This window comes from Egretta garzetta, unplaced genomic scaffold (assembly GCF_000687185.1).
Source record: "Egretta garzetta isolate BGI_Z169 unplaced genomic scaffold, ASM68718v1 scaffold30, whole genome shotgun sequence".
NCBI lineage: Eukaryota > Metazoa > Chordata > Aves > Pelecaniformes > Ardeidae > Egretta > Egretta garzetta.
In genome coordinates, this window is record NW_009258383.1 from 7,788,371 (window position 1) to 7,808,300 (window position 19,930).

At 40.8% G+C, this 19,930-nt stretch overlaps 1 protein-coding gene across 1 annotated transcript in view; it reads left to right on the top strand.

Moving 5' to 3' along the window:
- The window catches only part of SCIN (scinderin), a 131,618-nt gene that overhangs the window by 107,427 nt on the left and 4,261 nt on the right, over positions 1 to 19,930 (top strand). Inside the window, exons 5-13 of the mRNA XM_009642102.2 lie at positions 8,166 to 8,258; positions 10,765 to 10,897; positions 12,668 to 12,756; positions 12,961 to 13,176; positions 14,352 to 14,473; positions 14,658 to 14,748; positions 17,171 to 17,341; positions 17,763 to 17,940; positions 18,421 to 18,542. Of these exons, the coding sequence (XP_009640397.2) occupies positions 8,166 to 8,258; positions 10,765 to 10,897; positions 12,668 to 12,756; positions 12,961 to 13,176; positions 14,352 to 14,473; positions 14,658 to 14,748; positions 17,171 to 17,341; positions 17,763 to 17,940; positions 18,421 to 18,542 (1,215 nt within the window). The remainder of the gene's footprint in view (positions 1 to 8,165; positions 8,259 to 10,764; positions 10,898 to 12,667; positions 12,757 to 12,960; positions 13,177 to 14,351; positions 14,474 to 14,657; positions 14,749 to 17,170; positions 17,342 to 17,762; positions 17,941 to 18,420; positions 18,543 to 19,930) is intronic.

The window sequence follows — 19,930 nt, forward strand, 5'->3', positions numbered from 1 at the left end:
AGGAGGCATTAGAGAAAATCTATCAAAATACTCTCTGATTTGGTTTCTTAAACATTATAGAGTCCAAATCTGTGCTCTGTTCTGGATGCAAGAGTTTGGGCATCATACCAGAGAGGATCCCCTGGCATACCTGGTCTTATTGAGAATTCTGGGCTTGTGAATACAGCCAGTGGTACACTGGGAAAATATTTCAGTGCCCTGAGGAGATTTTTCCACCTTCCCATCTCATGGGCTGAGTGCTCAAAATACCTTGCTGCAGCTCCCTCTGCTCACCCTGATGCTGCTGTGTCTCTTCCTCCAGCCATTATAGATCCCCTGTGACCACTGGTTTTCTAGCAGGGTCGCTGGCTGCGTGTCACCTGCTGCTGCTTCCAGCTCATTCCCTGCTGCTTCAAGCTTCACAGAGTATTTGCTGTGCTCCTCTTTTTACCCCAGTATTGATATGGTCCAGCCTGCATGGTGGCACTGAGAATGCCCTGCTGCAAAAGTGGAGGTGAAGGAATGAAAAGCTGGGAGTTTTGTGGATTTTAGCAGATAAATATTCTTTGTGTCTGAGGCTCTCTGTTAGCATAAGTTACTGATTTATTTCCATTCTTTTCCAACACTTAAGCGTGCACTGTCATGCAGCACATAAGTTTTTTTTATTTACAAGGCTTTCAAACGAAGATCTGCAAAGCTACAAGGACTAACTGTGTCTAACTTTATGTCCCAATAAAGCAGAAAAAAAACAGGCATCTCAAGCACGTGTGCAAATCTCTGCAGGATTTGGGTCTTATTTCTAATACTTCTGCTGGTGTCAGAGGAGGATGTAACGGAGGAGTAAGATTAAAAAAATGAGGTAGAAAGGACCAGTATAAATGCAAAAAAGATGTAGGGGTGATTGCTTACTGTATTTTTATCATGCTGCAGGTGGGCAGGTTGCTGAACAGCTCAATTATCAACGTTCAGCAGCAGTAATGGTTACAAAAATTCATTACTGCCATTCACCCTCCCGGTTTCTTTAGTGTGGGATCACTGTTCATCTTGGAGGCATCCTAAAAGCCAGGCATTTGAAGATAACATAGGCTGGGGGTTTCCTCTGCTCATTTCATGCATACCTGATCTCAGTGTGAATAGCAAGCTCAGATACTGCTAGCTGTGCAGTCCCAGCAGGACAGAAGGTAGCTTGTTTTACCTCGGAGGCAAACTATTGAAAAACATCGAATTTGTACTCTCAGGACTGATCTAGGTACTTTTTTTGTGAACATGTTACCCGTGGCCTGTTTCACAGAGCAGAAAATTAATGTTATAATATCGTTATCATACCAGTAAAGGCTTTATAGTCACATTATCCCAGACAGATATGCAAAGTTGCAAATATTGTATGAAAAACTGCCAAAGCTGAATGCCCTATTTTTAGGAAATTAAGCATACAGCTATGAATAAAATTATGATTTGCATTTGAAATTCCTGAGACAACAGAAACTGCCTAAAAATGTAGGCCATAATTTATGCGTCAAAAGTGCCATGATGCCAACTGATGCGTTTTGCTGTTTTATAGCAAGCCGAATGCAAACACATCGGGTTTAGACCTTAGTATCAGAAAGTCCTTTTGACAAATTACCTGGTAAAACAAAAAAAAATTTACAACATGCCAGAACAGTTTGTTAGCATAAAACATCCTTGTGTCCACTTCTCAGTACATTACGGCTGTTTCCATCTTATTTTCAGTCTCTGTTCAGGCAGGTGGGAGGTCTTCTGCTCAAGGTGAGCATGTAATGACATCTGTCGTTGCTGGAATTGCTAGGGAGAGGCAATTTCAGGCAGAAATCCTGCTAGCTACCTGGGAGCAGGTTAGTGAGAGGAATTTTTAATGTTTTTTTACTGTTGGGAGTGTAATTTTTTGTAAGACTAGGAATGTTTGCTCAGATTGATGGAAAGAATTCCAGGTTACAGTAACCAGTGAAATAAGCATATTCAGCTATTCATAATCTGACCTGACCAATGTCAGAAGTCGTTTTTGTCTGGACCAGAATATCCCCTGCAGCGGCTGTGCTCTGGCAGGAGAACCAGTAAGCCAAAATGATTAGAATTGAAACTGTGGCTGGTTACTTCAGCAGTGAAGCCCTAAAGCCGCCTTTGCCTGATGAACCTCTGGGCGTATGTCTGCGCTGGTACCCAGGGTCAGCCAGGTGGCTACTAGCCTGCATCATGGTCATCCCTTCCTCTCCCTGCTGGATTGTTTTCTTTTCACTGGCTACTGGAGTAGATATTTGAAGCAGGACTTATTTCAGAGAGACATTCCTCTTAATATTCTTCTCTTCTTTGAAGGTTAATAAAAATCTAAGCCTTTATCTACCAATCAGTTCACACTGTGCCTATAGTTCAGACCTATGGTCCTGCACAGAGGATTTATTCTCTGTCACAGCCTACACATGTACCTTGAGTTTGCGGGAGCGGGATATACTTGCCTATGTCAGACTGTGCAAAAAAATATGTGATGAGCTACTAATCCTGATGATTTTCCAAAAGTATTAAGTAACAAAGTGTCAGGCCCACAAGACAGCTTTAAGCTATGTAAATGTCTTGCTTTTCTTTCTATTGCTCTTAGCATATGAAGATGGGAATTTGAGTGGTTTTGAGACCTGACACTTGGGATCACAGCCACATCAAATAGTTCAGTTTCAGACCCAGAAACCTAACCCAAACTGTGTACGGTAAGAAGAAATGCAAACACAGTGCTAGTGTACACAAGTTAAACTGCACAGAACTGGTTTTCTCTCTTAATTAACCTTCACCTGATGTGTTCTTCAAGTATTGTTTTCCTAGTTGGATTTTAAGCTTCATTGAACTCTTTAAACTTCTTGCTGCCATTAAATCAATATCAACTGGTTTATGATGCAAAGCTGGCTTCTCCAGTTATGAAGACAATGCTTACTAAATTTCTTCTTTTGAAGAGTTTATTTTTAATTATTTACCTTGTCACATTCCTACAGATTAGAAACCTTTTGTCTGTGATTTCTTTTTTAAAGGCAACAGAGTGGAATTCCACTTGCCAGGAGTGGAATTTCACTTGCCAGTAAAAGCTTTGGCTCTGTATTTTGCACTTCTCTAAGGGGGTGCAGATATTTACAGAGAAGAGCTTGTGCATGTGAGGGTATGAAAGGGGATTATGGGTTTGTAGGCAAGATGAGCTACATTACGTTCACCAGTGAACTTGGGCAGCTGTTGTAAAGGAACTGATGTTCTGCTGGTTTCCTCTATGATATTATGCTAATCTAAGAACATGAACACAAAGGTTTAACAGCACTTAAAAAACCAAAACTTTTAAAATTAATGCAGATTGACTTTCTGTTATACCCCCCATAGTCAAGATCTAAAGGTGTGGAGTTAATGAATACTTTTCCGAAAACAATGCTAACTTGTCAGTCTGAGCTCTCATGGAGAGGTAGGCTGGCGTTAGGCTATAGCCATGTAAAGCAGGGAAGGCTGTGCTGTAGCCAGCTATGCCAATGTCTTATTCTGAGATAGATGTGAAGCAGATTAAGCCCCGAGTGCTTAAGCAGCCTCACATATACCCTGATGTTAGAGCATGCGCACCAGTTGTCACTGCAGAATAGCAGCACTACGCCTGTGCGCACCTTAGCTGAGGCTGGAGTCGCTCGTGCTTTTCTCCAGGGCTCTGATGCATGCAGGAAGCAGTGGTGGGGAGAGGGTGAGCACCATTCTGTGTCAGAGCAACAGAGAGCAAGGGGTGGTTCAACACCTTCATCTGTCAATGGCAGATAAGGTAAAGCGGTATGAAGAGTCTCTGTGGTTTGGGAATCAGCGGCTGCAAAGAAAGATGCTAAGCCCAAAGAATGAAGAAACAGGGGCATGGGTATGCTTTCAGGACCCATAATTGTTCTTTAGATTATTTCTACTGCAGTAAAGACTGATAACAATAATGATTTTAAAAGTGGTTTCAAAACCTGTGTGTTCACCTGTGTATTTGTGAGAGCTGTGGTTTGAAGTTGCCAATATGGTTGGACATCCAGGGAAAAGTGTGGCTAGGCTGTTTTGTGTCCCCAAGAGAGCATTGCTATTTTCAGGTGTGTAGGGTGGATTTGTGGGTCTGAATTCTTGGCAAGTTTGAGACAGAGTCTCGAACCTCAGAGCAGCCCAGGAGAGCCAGCGTAGGGCTGTCAGAACACTGGGTTGTAAGACGTAAAGACCCAGTGGAGCAGCCTGACTGCCTGTACAGGGAGAATTGTGTGAGCACATATAGCTACCACAGGATTTGTGTGAAACTAAAAGCGTATGTAGATAAGACTCAGAAGACTCAATATGCTTTAAACTGTCTGTTGGTTTAAGTCATTTTATTGGGGAGCCTTACTGAAAAGCTTTGGGAGCCTTTGATTAGAGTCCCAGCTGGCATGATTTGTTCTCTTTTTGATGCATCACAGGAGAATTATCTGTATAATGGTGAGGTGCCCTGGAGAGCTGCAGCTCAGCCAGCCATATGCTTAGGTAATGATACAGCCCAATTCCAGCAGAGCAGTTAGCTGTTGTTCAATACACAGTTTGTAATCTTATTGATAAAATTATCAGTCATCATAACATCCAGGCATATATGTGGCTGCGTGTGGACTCAGTCATAGCATGGAAGTTTGCCTTAGAAGGAGAAAAGACAACTTCTCTGGAAGGCATTTCTTTGGGACAGAACTTCACATTTTTTTCAGCATAAATTGCTTTCTGTTTAAGCACAGAATTTTTCCTTCTGTGGTCTGTCTCATCCTCCAGTCTATAAGACAAACTGGCTGAAATTAATGCATGTTGGGAATGACGTAAGTCGTTCCTAGCAATACAAAGTGTACTGACTATACATATTTGTCCTGGTTTCATCTGGGATAGTTAATTTTCCTCCTAGTAGCTGGTATAGTGCTGTGTTTTGGATCTAGGATGAGAATAATGTTGATAACACACGGATGTTTTAGTAGTTGCTAAGTAGTGCCTAGACTAGTTAAGGACTTTGCAGCTTCCCATGCTCTGTCAGGTGCACAAGAAGCTGGGAGGGGGCACAGCCAGGACAACTGACCCCAACTGGCCAAAGGGCTATTCCAGACCATAGGACAACATGCCTGGGGGGAGTAGGCCAGGGAAGAGTGATCGCTGCTCGGGATGGGCTGGGCATTGGTCAATGGGTGGTGAGCAATTGCATTGTGCATCACTTATTTTGTATATTCTATTATTATTACTTTTTTTCCCCTCTACTGTTTTATTAAACTGTCTTTATCTCAACCCACAGGTTTTACCTGTTTTTCCCCGATTCTCTCCCCCATCCCACTGAGTGTAGGGGGGAGTGAGCGAGTGGCTGTGTGGTGTTCAGCTGCCTGCCGGGTTAAATCACAACAGTATTTCATACCATGTGACTTCGTATGTTGAGTATTTATAGTGCACGCTGCATCTCTTCACAGTTGGTGTCGTCACAGGCCGTAGGTCATTTTAACCTTGTATCATCTTCTGGGTTTGACACCGACAGAGAGAGGTATGCATACCCATTAGTGATTCAGCTCAGGGCTTATTCTAACTGTTATGTTGGCTGCACTGCTCTCCTCACAAGTCCTGGATTTTCTTACCTGGTGGGAGGGGAGGCACATCTTGTCCCTTCTTAACAAGGGTCACCAAAATGCTAGGATCTACAAGCAACTGTGACTTCAAATGCAGGAGATGGGAGCACCCACAAGACCCTTCTCCATTTATTTTTGGGCTCCTCTGAGAAACTGGAGAAGAATTACAAAAATGAGTAATGTTCTTTTCTGCTCACCTATGCTGAAGCATGGGGCTAGCTTTGGCCGGAGAAGCTACTGTGCAAGCTGCTGTTCAGTGAATTGAGAATGGATTTCCCCAGAACCAGAACGTCTCTGCCCTTTCCAGGGCAGTTCATCTCGTACCTGTAACTGCATCTGCACAAAGGAGGTTTTGACCCCTCTCTCTGTGCCAGCACTGATGAAGTGAGATTTCCTAAGATAAGACTTAGGGAGTCTGACAATAATTCTCTACCTAGTTCAGAAAAACATGTCTACATGCAGTTTTAAGGCACCAACAGGTCAGGCCAGCAATCTAAACTGTCCTGGGGCCAATTTTAAAGCCCAGGTTTTAAATTATAGAGGCTGCTTCGTTTAATTGCTACCAGAGTGGAGCGCCTAGGCTGTGCTGTGAACAGAGAGGCTGCTTCTGTCAAGATGCTTTCACAAACACCAACAGGCACTATCTAGCCTTGTTTAAAAATATTCAGTGGCACTTGTATAGTTTTCAAAGACCCCTGGGCAAGCAAAAAATTTTGAGAGCAGGTTTTTTTATATCACTTCATGTGACTTACAAAAAAGCTGCAAAATAATTGTGGTGCCACAGGTGTTCTATATGCATGACAAGGGAAAACGCTGACTTCAACTGTATCAGGAATCACAGTTTTTGTGGGTTTATGTTTGGTGGGGTTTTTTTTTCTGGAAATACCTAAGTAAGCAGAGAAATGAGTATGGACTTCTGGAAGTTTTATTAATAGGACTCTTTTACCTTCTTAATTATTACCGAAAGTCAAATGTTACAAAACCCTCAAACCTATTCAGCATCTGTTCAGGTAAAGATGCATGCCTGTTATTTGGCAATTTTCTAACCTTTGCATTACAAAGACAACGTTATTCTTGGTGCTCTATGGCTTGCGTGTAGGCTGCTGGTTAGTGTGAAAATCTAGGAAGGGAAACATTTTCAGAAACTGATAGGCTACATGCGCCCTGTTTTTAGCCGTTCACCAGCATGATGGCACTCTGCAATGAACATGTAGCCCTACTTGACCTATACATTAGTAAATCTGCAGCCATGTAGTGTAAATTCAGGAAATGCTGACTGATAGCACTGAAGAATTACTGGTAACATCTTTTTTAAGCACTCTGGGCATTACTTTCTTGTCTTCACAAGTAAAATATTCTAGCTTAAACTGCAACAATTACACTTAACAAGGCTTTTTTTTTTTTTTTTTTTTTTTTTTTACTATTTTACTGGCTTTACCAGGTCAGGAAACTCCACGGATGGCAGATTTATATTAAATATTTAGGCTCTATTGTTTTTTTTTTCCAAATTCTTTGCGGCTGTATGCTTTGTCAGTCTTCCCTGTTATCAAATATTTACACTGTTTTTGCATGTGACTCCATGTTACATGCAAATGCACTGGGTCAATAGGAAGGCTAGTGCTGCCCTTGTACTTGATGTTAATATTTAGTTACTCAGACGTATTAATTACTGCTGCCTTTACTCTGGGACATAATTTCATAGAAATTCATAATATTCTGTGCCTAACATTTAGATCTGGTCATATATGAATCATTAAGGAAAGATCATTAAGAAAATGTAACTAGGATCTAAAAATGACTACCTGACCATAACATATTCTTGATGAACCTCTGTAAGTTTATTGTAGTCACAATTGTTATAACATTACCCACAGTGTAAAACTACTATGATGTAAAACAACCACAGTGTTAAAATTTATATTTTGGTGGTGGGTGGAGCAAGAAAATGTTTTTCTCACGCCATAAATTTTTTTCAAGACCTTAGCTAATTTTTCCCTCTAAAATGGTATTAAGAATCTGTAATTTTTAAGATTTTTGAACTCATAATCTGATATTTTATATTGTCAATTGAAATATTTAAAAGGGAATTGCAACTCATATATTTCACTTTGCTTTAATTTTAGTATTGTTAAACATTTTAAGCATAATGTCATTCAAAAAATTGTAAGACGTGCTTGCTGACAGTTTAGAAGTTACTGGGTGGCAAAGGGGAAGACAGAGATATAGACACACACCTAGAATAGGATTGCATAAACCTTTCTACTCTGTGTATTTGTGTGTGCGTGTATCCTTTGCAGCTTTTCTATATATATCATTTCCTATCCTAGTCCATAGACAACCAGCAAGTTGGCCTGCAAGAAAGACAGCATGTAGATCTAAAGCTGCTGGAGATCTGATACAGTTATTTAGAATTATCCATTTGTTTGTGAACACGTCACCCACGTGTTTGGATTAGATTGGATTATATGTAAAGATAATCCTGATTAATCGACTACTGGGACAACACAGTGTTTAGGTATTTATACTACAGCACCTACTCTCTCTCTGCATTGCATTTGTTATTCTCTTGTTGCACAGGTTTTAGGGAGCAAGCCAGCGCTTCCCGAGTGTGATGATGAGGATGATGAGATGGCCGATATTGCAAACAGGAGAAATGCTAAACTATATATGGTAAGTTGGTTATTTATTTATTTTGGTTAGGTACACTCAACAGTATTCATGCATTCATTCTTTCCTCATATGTGGAGTTCTGGCTTCAGTTACAGAAGTGCAGTTGTGTTAGTTATATTTGCAGCCAATAGACAAGTTTCTCAAAGGATGTCAATCAAGACAGCCCAGGTAATTTGAGGAAAAAAAATGGATTACAGTCCTGTTTACCTATGAAACAAGCTAAGCATGGCCTATGAACCATGCAGTCCAGGTCAAAGAAGAATTAACTGGTCTTAAATCAAACTATATTTCCTGTCTTCTCAACAGTGAGAGTTTTAGTAGTCAAAAATGATTTAGTTATTCCTAGCATAGTTTGAGAGTTAGACAGTTATGTTGTATTTTATATATAATTCCAAAGGAATTTGAATGCAAAACTCCTTTCTTTTGCAATGCTGTTTTCCTCCTTCCTCACCTGCAATGGCTTAACTCTGACTAGGACAGTGCCACTGCCAGAAAAATTACCTACAAACAAAATGCATTAAATATTTACTCCATTTAAATCAGTAGGAGTTTTATAATTACACTCAGTAAAGTTATGATTTTTCCTTATGTCATGGTAGGCATACTGCTCTTTCCTAGAAGAGGCATGGAATTTATTCATCGAACTAACAATACAATATCTTACCTCTATACAAGGCTACACAACTATTTCTTTTTCTGTTTCTGAAAAAACCCAAACTATTTCCAGGCCTGTATTTTCTAACTCTCTCTTTTTCCCCCCCACAGCTCCCCTTTCTTTCATACTCTCCCACTTGAGAAAAGAAGTGAGAAAGTAGTTGGAAAAGTGGGATGCTTTTAATGAAACCTAGAAAAGACTTTATCTTCCCCCCTCCCAATAAAAAAAGATTGTTTTCTCCTGAAGACTGCAAGAAGGGTATTTTTTTTACAAGCTCTCATTAACATTGAGATCTGGATCTTTCTCCTCAGCGCTTTGTGCTCTGGCTCTTGCAATGAGGTTGCCTTGTGTGACAGAAAAGAATCTTTTGCAGGCATACAATGTACTTTCTTCCCTTTCCCATAGTCACTTAACCAGAAGGGTTTGGCCAACAAGTGGGTGGCCACACTCTGAGAGCACTGAGTGCTACCGGATCCCCACGTGTGTGACCTTTTAGGTGCCGTCTACAGGAGCTCTGAAGCTGCTGTGAAGTGTGAGAGAGGGTGCATCACTCCCTCCACAGCTCCTGCATCCCACAGACCACAGCAGGATGCAGCCATCTCTCTCCCTGCCTCTTACCTAATTCTTCCCCTACCCATATGTGTGCCTGGGGTTTACAAAAAGCCTATATGAGGTGATGATCATTGTTACAAGGCCATTCTTAGTCCTTGTTGTCTGTGTGCCATGTTTAGTTCCTGTTAATCATTCCATTCTTGCAAAAAATATTTATCTTTATAGCAGGGTTCAAGAAAAAAAAAAAAAAAAAAAAAAGAAGAAAAAGAAGGCCTGCGTGTATGATCAGGGCCATTACAGTAAGACAATACTAGAGAAGGGAAAAGTGCTTGCAGTGAATTTTGGAATCTTGAGAATTCTCAGAAAATTCTGTGGATATGTAATAAATTCCTCTAAGTACACAGGTCCTGCTAACAGAGTTAGCTAAATTCTGTTAGCTGAATTTAAATGTGCTGCAATACAACAGTGAGTGTCAAAGTCGGGAAGCAGGTCTACGGTGAGCCCTCACAGTAGGTGTAATAGCTGAGTTTTATGTGTTGTGTGCAGTGGTAATTTCCAGCTTGTGCTTCCAGGATATACAATGTAAGATATAATGGTGTATTTTAAATTAATTTTTAATTATGAAAGGAAATAAAGACTGCTAGAAAAGTTATTACAATATTAATAACTTCTTTTCAGCCATGCAGGAGTGAACTTTATAAGGTTTTAAAGGTCTACATGAACTTACAATGGTGGTAGAGGTTACAAAGCAGATTCTGCAACAGGCCTTATATTATGGTTTCCAATAAAAGAACTGTAGGTTGTAAATGGGGGTATTTCACTTGTTAATATCAGTGTAGGACTATTTTATTATAATTTCAAATGCTCTTGTTCAGCATGTATGTGTACCTTTGACTTCAGTAGGGGTTGCTCGGTAGCAGAAGATGACACCTAGGGACTCCAACAGTTCAGCTGAGCACATAGGAAGGGCTGAAGAAAATAAGGGGTTTTAACTGTGAGATGTTCACGGAATGAGCAGTTGAATTGAAAGCGGAAGAGAAAATTATTTATTTTAAGAAGTTGTGACAGACAGCAAACTCACTAAAATTAACACTATATCTCCCTCTATTGGATGTAAAATGAAATGAAACAAAACAAACCGAAAATCTTTAGGCTACCTTACTTTCCAGCAGCACACAGATTTCATACCACCGTTTGTATAGGAATGGTGACTGATTTTTACAGTAATTTTGGGGAGCAGAAATTAATTTGGTTATAAAAGCCAGAGTTGATCTAAATTGGAAATTATTGCTTTCTTAGGTGTCAGATGCAAGTGGATCCATGAAGGTGTCCATGGTAGCAGAGGAAAACCCCTTCTCCATGGCTATGCTTTTGTCTGAGGAGTGCTTCATTCTGGACAATGGTGCTGCAAGGAAGATCTTTGTGTGGAAAGGTAAGAGCTGGCTTCTGTTGTAAATGCAGAAGCCACACAGACATATCTAAGGAGTTGACACAACACCCTTGGGACACTGGCAAGAATGTAGTACTGGCTGGACACAGCACCCTGCACACGGTTCTTCCTTGGTGCAGTCAGTGAACAAGGATTGCTCACTTGGGTAAGGGCCTTAAGACCGAGTCTTGTCTAAGGATCCCGGCTGTTTTTGAGCTATCTGTAAGCTTGGGTGTTTAAATGCTTATCTAAGTGGCAATTACAAAGCAAACATAAAGAATTCTTTAAGTTCTATATATTGTCATCAAATCCCTATCTTCTGGGACAAAATCTGGACACTGAAAGTTTGATAATGGCTAATTTATGTTTCCATACATTGCTCCACAGAGGTGTGAAAGGTGAGTGTCCCAGGCATCAACTAAAAGCATAAGCTTGCAAAAACTTTGGTGCTTCTTTTTTTCTTGTGATTATTTCTCTCTGGTATCATCAATGCTTGTATGAGTGTCTGCAATTGCTTTGACTGAACATTTCCCAGGAGAAGAATACTAGTGGGGAATTAGTTCTGGACACCTTGTAGCTGGATTGTTGTGGTGCTGCCATTTCATCCAGTGCTGGGTATCTCCCTTTTTTTTTGTCTGAGGCAGTGTATTAATTATTCTGTGGCATTTGCATTTCTTTTTACCATGTGCAATAGCAAATAATTAATTGATGCCGTTGTCAAACTGCTGAAGTCAGTCCAAGAAGCATTGTAAGCATTTTGCTTGAAAACTTCATTTGCAGTTAGGGAAACATCCTTTAGAAGGGAGCATTTTGGGAGCATTGTGCTCAGATGGTTTGCCTGACCCCGTAATTCCTAGTTTTCAGCTCTCTACCTGACAGCTCCCAGAAGAACCAAGCCGATAGAATCAGACACAAAATAAATAAAATACAATTTAGGCCCTTTGAATGTGGCCCTATGTACTCCCTTGTACATCCAGACTTTGTTGCTGTTGGTAACAGTAGTGTGTGGAAAAAAAAAACATTAGTCTGTTGAGTCTTACCCTTGCACTGGGAGGCTGCAGTTATCATCTCTGCTGGAAATCTTCAGACCACTAAGCTGAGGAGTGTGAATTATTTTGCTAATAGTCTCATTCAAAATGGCATACAATGAATAGCTTATCAGAGCATCTTATTAGACTAAGAGGTCTTTAGAGTATGGTGACTGACATCCAGCTGGGACATAGACCTGCTACACAATATCATCCCACAGAGACGTTCAGAGATGTCTAACACTGAGCAAGGTTGAACAAGGAGCAATGGATGGGGAAGGGTGGTGGTAAATTGCACAGCCCAGCCAGACAAAATGAGAGTTTCTTTTACTTGGACTGTAGCACTGCCTGAAGAAGTCAAGGCAGATCTAGATAGCAGCTTCATTTACCACATTGCAGCCCAGCAAGGGAAGGTTCAGAGAAAAGAGACGGAGTGTTCTTGACCTTGAACGAAGCAGGTATTATTTGATTTTTTGATAGAAACACACACTCTAAGCAAAAAACAATGTCCCCCTTTTTTTGTTTTCTTTTTTTTACAAACTGTTTTCAAAGCCACTGAGGTACTATTTTGGCCATTCAACTTTGTGTGAATCTTACTGTTCATGCTATGTCCAGCATTTGTGTTTGTTCAAGACTGAGGCAAGAGCAATACCAGAGAAAACCTGGTTCAAGGACATCTTGTTTTTGCAGGATCTGTGAGCTCATTGCCCTTTCCCATGTATTGTTGCCCTTCTGTTTTAACCAGGCAAAAATGCTAACCCACAAGAGAGAAAAGCTGCCATGAAGAACGCTGAACAATTCATACAGGAGATGAATTATCCTGCCAAAACACAGGTGCGATCGATTTATGGATTTACCAGGAGAGCATGAGCTCTGTTAAAGACTTTGTTTTTAAATCAGAAAAAAAAAAAAAATATTTTAAGGGCTTATTAGACATAAGGGCAATGTTTCACTAACGGATAATTCAGAAAAGTTTCGGTTCGAGTAACTGTGTCAGTTTTGTTTTCCTTCAATTTCATGTGTCTTGCTTCATTTCAGATTCAAGTCCTTCCTGAAGGAGGTGAAACGCCAATTTTCAAACAATTTTTCAAAGACTGGAAGGATAAAGATCAAAGTGATGGCCTTGGCAAAGTATATGTCACAGAGAGGGTGGCTAAAATTGAGCAGATTGAATTTGATGCTACCAAGTTACATGAGTCTCCACAAATGGCTGCCCGGCATAACATGGTAGATGATGGTTCGGGGAAAGTAGAGGTAATTTCTGTGTTGTATTCAATCGTATTCTACCTTCCTAGCTTATTCTGTTAGAGGATAAGCTGCCTTTCTGTGTTTTGCCATTTACACTGTTGTGTAGAGTAACACTACATTAGTGGCAGTGTTACTTCTACCATCAGAAAAGGTACTTTGAAATAGAAAGTGAATCTGTCAGCTGCATGCTGGGTCATGGTTTTTTGGCACTTATGAAAGATGTTGTACCAGTCATCAATAGAAATCAAACACCAGAAACATTTCCTCTTCTACACAACACTTCTTAAATATACACTTTAAATATGATCCTTACCCTAAAGAAAAAATTCTAGCTCACCAGCTTGAAATCTGGAATGGGGAAACCCTTGGAGTCAGAAATTCATTCTGTGCCTTTATGCTTTCTAGAAGAACTTTCTTTGTCCCTAGTGTGTCTTTCAGGTAGCCTGGAATTAGAGAGAAAAAGATGACTGACTGTACAGTCTTTCCATATCTATTCATATCCCCCTGCAGGTATATGTTTGGACTACACAGGGCTGGTTTGGCATTGTACCAGCACAGTCTGTTGAATACAGGTCTGCATGTTGGGATTCTGGAAGAAAAAGATAAATACCTACAGTCTCATTGGTATATTTTCTAGGTTTCCAACCTCATACTTGGGATGGTCTGCGGGCTTGAGCAAAAGCAGCTTAGATCTGAAGCATTTTTTCTGTATAATTTTAGCAGTGTGGTTTTGGAGAGCAGCTGTTAACTGAATCGGGCTGTAGTGAATCAAATAGGAAGAAATCTGCCTAACGGTGTGTTATCTGACTACAGCATGCTTCTCCCAAATATTATGATAGTTCTATGATGAATCATAATGTTGTGCCATTCATATCATATTATCAGCCTAAGACATTAAGAAAGTAAGTTCCACTTAGCATTATGAGGTGATCGTATGAGGTGGCCTTAAAGCATCAAGACAAAGGAAAGGGTACTGCAATGGCTTGTTGATGGTCATTATTCATTCCTTCAGTGGGCACACAGGGTATATCTACCTCCTTCATGAAGAATCCTTCCTGATTTTATTCCATAACACTTGGAAACAGAAACAAAGGTCACTCAAGGCATGACACAATCAACTGCTTCTTGAAGAGTCTCAGGATGAAGTTCAGCATTCTCCAGTGATTTCTCTGTTTCCCCAGATCTGGCGTGTGGAAAGCAGCGGTAGAGTTCCTGTGGGACCTGAGATGTACGGACAGTTCTACGGCGGTGACTGCTACATTATCCTCTACACTTACCCTAAAGGGCAGATCATCTACACATGGTATGTTTGGTCGGTTTTGCACAGACCTCCAGCACGTGGATACTATTTTATGCTGACTTTATGTCCTTTTGAGTAGAACCACATGTAAATGCAAGGTTGTTTACTGTGTATTTGTCATGCAGTATAAGTTCTGGGTTATTTTGAAACTGGACTTACCCATTGTCTTTCTCCTTGTCTTTCTCAGGCAAGGAGCCCATACTACAAAAGATGAACTGACTGCGTCTGCATTTCTGACAGTTCAGCTGGATCGGTCATTGAACGGTCAGGCTGTGCAGGTTGGTGTCTTTTGGATAAAATTAAACAGAGCATGCAATATATGCAAATGCTGATGAGAACTGAAAGGAGGAGGTAGCATTTGAAGACTGGGAATATCAACTGCTCACGGTCTGTATCGAGCCAAGCACCATGGGATACTTTTTAAGTCGCTGGAGATTTTTCCCCTTTTGAATCATCTTTCTGAATCCAGCTGTCCAAAAGAACACAGATATCGCACAACCTAAAACTGCCTTTTATTTCCTTCAACTGCATAAATATTAGGTTTTAGTCCTGCCTAGCCTTACAAACTCTATACATGGTCAGTGGATACCAAAGCGTAAGATCCTCCCAGGGCAACTCACTCTGAAGCAGGTGTCTGACTGGGCAGTAGCCCTGTGTGAGCTCCCCTGTCTCCTTCTGAGTATGTAGAAAGCTGTGATGTTTAGCCTGGACAAGACACCAGACTTCTAGAGGGCCAAAACTGGGAGACGTGAAAGCCACATGACAGCCAGAAGGGGAGATCCTGCAGGAACTGTGCTGCAGGGTCTGGCTTGCCCCTGCCATACTGAGGAACGTAACTTGGGTTTTCTCATCCCGTGGTGCTTGCAGCTCCATGAAAGCAGGATATGGGGTGTACAGGGCAAGGCACGGGACACTGGCAGCTAAAAGGGCGACAAGATGAGCTAGTCCTAGCATGAGTAGCATGTGGGCTCTCCTGTCATCACTAGTGAGGAGTGGTGGGTGGGTGGAGAGGTGAGAGGTCTCCTCTTTTCACAGGAAGGCTAGAGCTGGAAGATGATGAGGGACAAGCAGAGATTTTCTAGGCAGTAGGAGATAATTCTGTGCTTCCCATTTCTTAATTACCAAAGTAAAGGGCTTCCCCCACCCACCAAAGTACAGTTAAGTTAGATGGCAGACCATACTTCTAGCTTTTAATCAGTTATGATTTATGATTGAAATTATACTAAGGAAGGATTAGAACACTTCTAGGTAATTACTCCTTGAAATATTCCTAACACATGTTCTATATTTGGACAGAGATCAGGACAATATGGTCCTGCCTCATAACTAAGGCCAATACTAATACTACAGTAATAATAATATTACTACTAACAGCTGCAATAATAATGTGCTTAAAAAGCCTTTTTATTAAAGCTGAAGGAGATCCATCTCACTGCAATGAGTGAGATTTTAGTGTGCAATTAATTTAGGAATATATATATGTGTGTGTATATATATGTATGTGCATATATACACACATGTATGTGTACATGCATGTGTAAGTTTGTATGCATGTACACGGCTACCTAGAATATACTACCTGTGCTTAACGTCTGTATTAGCATTATTTGAAAGGTTTACATGTACTATTTTGTTGTCACTAGATGGCACTGCAGTACAAATTACTATTAAAACGTCCCCTACTTGTTTTGTAGGACTATGTTTCCTTCAGCAGGTTTTTTTAGGGGTGGGGTTTTGGTTTTGGGGTTTTTTTTTGGCATTTGTAAAATCCTGCCACAGTTTGGCACCTACAAGTATACGTGTCCTAGGGTATCCTTATCAGGCAGCTGCACCAGTCTATTCAACTGTGAGACAAGTAAATGCACTGGCTGCCCAGCACGACCAGCATCGCCCCAGCCGCCGAGCTGCCTGGCTGCAGCCACCCCGCCTGGGCACCCCAGCTCCTGGCTACCCCAAGCCTCACCGGGCAGGGGGTCTCCACTCCTCCTCCTCCTCTGCTGACCGCACAGCATGCCCCATTCCCTTTTTTCCCCTTATCTTTCCAGGAGTGAAAGTTGCAGCCCTCCACCTGGGCAGGTGGTACTGTTACAAAGGAAGAACAAACAGTTGTATACAAATAACTTCTATCATACATTAACCTAAAAACATAGCTCAATGTTTTTCTGAACTTGTGATAACAACTTTTGCATCTGTAATGGAAGTTCATTTTTGTCATCCATGTTATCCTCTGCAACAAAGATTTATGCTCATCTTTTTTATCCTCTTGCAGGTGAAATACGCATAGAAATAATGAACAGGATGAATAACCATTCTCTTCTGCTTAAATACAGGGCACCTAAACTTCCAAGATAGTTTTTCAGGGGAATTAATTCACTCTATAAAACTCTATGAAATGACAGTTCTTTTGAAAAAGAGTAATTTTCTTATTACAGTAGATAGCAGCCATTTTAATCAGCTAAACATTATGTTAGAAGTTGGAGTCTTGTCTTTGTGTCAGCATGATTGACAAAAAAATCTCACAAATGTTCTAACTTTAATGTGTCTGGAACTATATTTTTAGATCTTCTCAGCTTGCCACTTCTCATTCTTGCTAACATACTTAGCATTATTGGCTAACGTCCCCTATGCTATTCAACGAAGACCAAAAATAACTACTCGTGTCCTTTTGTTTCTTTTATTGCATTTTTTACTCATGTACAGATCCGAGTCAGCCAAGGCAAAGAGCCTGCACATTTACTGAGCTTGTTCAAAAACAAACCTCTTATTGTCTACAAGGATGGGACATCCAAGAAGGAAGGTCAGAAACCTGCTCCTCCCACGCGACTCTTCCAAATCCGCAGGAACCTGGCAGCCATTACCAGGATTGCAGAGGTAAGGTCACCTGCTAAGTAAACCAACTATTCCGCATCGGAATGGTATATGGCTCTGTAGACCCATCTAATAAATCACAGAGAATGTGCCGTAACTGGCTGCAACCAATCTACACCTTTCAGAGGATACTGTAAGAAAACATGTAGTGAACAGTCACAGCTGACAAAGAATAGACAAGAAATTAGCAACCCCTATGAGATAGTCTTTCCTACTGCCAAATAGTCATAACTTTTGCCCTTCAGGTTGGTTCCCAGCCTCAAGTGAAGTTCTACTCTAATTTATATCAATATAAATCCAGGGAAAATACGAAGAAAAAAGCATAGCTGATTAACATCTACCAATGTGTTTTATATAAATATGCAAAGTAGTGATCACATTATTTGAAGATATGAAGAATAAAACAATTTCTTTCTTAATCTAGGTTGATGTTGACGCAATGTCACTAAACTCTAATGACGTCTTTGTTCTGAAACTGCCGAACAACTCTGGCTACACCTGGGTAGGAAAAGGAGCAAACAAAGAAGAGGAACAAGGAGCTCAATACATTGCCAACGTTCTTAAATGCCAGACTGCTAAGATTAATGAAGGCCAGGAACCAGGTTAGTATGAGGCCACGTGGTTGCTAACAGGCAGCTGAGAATACACAGCACTGCATGGAAATACAGCCTAAATGGTTTTTGCGACCATATATATACATATATTTTGTAGGCAGAAGCATATGCTTGCTCTCTCCCTTTGAAAATCCAACCTGACATTTTACCATGGAAATCTATCCAGAGCTGGCTGATGCACAAGCAGTGCAATGACCTGGAAGTCTATAGGACAGTGGCAGGAGGTGCAGAGGAATGTGGTCCTTCCTTTACCCTGAGTGCCTAGTAAGGGAGAAAGACATAGCACATTGTTCTTTCTAGGTCTGCGAGTGTTATTTTGACAAACTGCTGGAAGAAATGCAAGAAAATGCACCCATCTTTGAGACAGAAAAGAAGATACTGTTTGGGGATTCTTGAAACAGTATCTAACAAGCTAACACATCAAATGTTAAATCCACTGTTGAATAAATTATATATTATGTATTTCAGAGGAATTTTGGAAAGCACTTGGAGGTAAAAAAAAGTATCAGACTTCATCACAACTCTTGACAAAGGCTGAAGATCATCCCCCTCGCCTGTATGGTTGTTCTAATAAGACTGGCAGATTTATTGTGAGTATTTGAGGGATACTTTCCTCTCTTTAATTACATATTTTCTGGTATATTTTGCCTTGGGAATCATAAGGCATTAAATTAATTTGGGAATCTGGCTTAATTAGCCATGCTTGGCAAGGACTAGAGAGTTGAGGTTTGGTGCTTTAAATCAACCCAAATGCAAAGGATGGACAGAAGAATTAATACTGCAGACATTTGCACACAGACCCTGCTCCAACCTGGGACTAAAGGCTTGCAGATGCAAAAAGATAAGGTGTTTGCCCAGTCAAAAGCAATTGTATTCTTGCAGAGCATTGCCAGATTGCTATCATTTCACTAAGAAAGTGCAGGTCAGTGCCTTGCCCCTTATGTATTTGAAAGGGTGTTGAGGAAAAGAAATGTCCCTTGCCAAAAATCCCTAGCAGTCTGAAATTTTCCATAGAGATTTAAGACATGTAATTATGCCTCTAAGGTATGGGCCTGTGCTCAAGGAGGTAGGAAGATGTATTTCCTTAGCAGAAATACCCAGAGCTGTGCACTGGGTATTAAGCCTGTGATTCAGGCTTAATTACTTACCGTATTCTGGGAGGGCAATGCTGTGTCACCATTTGGCAAGGAAGCACTACTTTTTAGCTAGGGGACATAGTTGGCTACCATCTCTGCAGTCTGCTTAAAACACAGCCTATTCATCTGGAGAGGGATAAAACAAATAGGATCCTTTAATAAGGACTTCAAAATCTTAAGAGAGTAGTAAAGTGTATTCTTCTAACAGGCTTCTAAAACACTCCTGTGAAATATGGTAATAGGAACCAACCTCTCTATAATGTCTGCTGGGAGCTATGCACTTGTTTGGTTTTTGTTTTAAATTCCCTCCAAATTCTGTGAAATCACCCCTTTCCTGCAGCATTTCTCTAGTAACAGAATCACCACTGTTAGGGCTCACCAGAAGAGGTAGGTCAGATCACTCTGACCTTCTGGCCACCATAACACAGGGTGGGGAAAAGGAATGTCTTTTGCACCATCTGCTTACCGTCCCTTTAGCACTCCTACGTGACCAAGCACAGACAAACCCTTGGCAGTCCTTTAAAAGTAGAGGGCTGACTGCTGGCGACATTACTATCTCTCCTTCTCACACAGAGTAACATTAAACAGCTTTCCTATCTGCCTGCACATCCTTGGAAGAAGCAAGCAGTCTGCCTTTCCTTTGGGGACTAATCCTCGATGACTTAGTCAAGTGTAATGTCCCACTGTCAAGTGACTGGAAAGCTTGCTTGGGTGTGTATTTCATTGCTGAGCTTACCCACTGCAAACCAAAGCAGTTTCTTTTCCTTATTAATGAATGTAAGCGGCATTAATATATCAGCTGATATCAGCTGATTGATGTAGTTTGCTTGGTACAAGGTGCT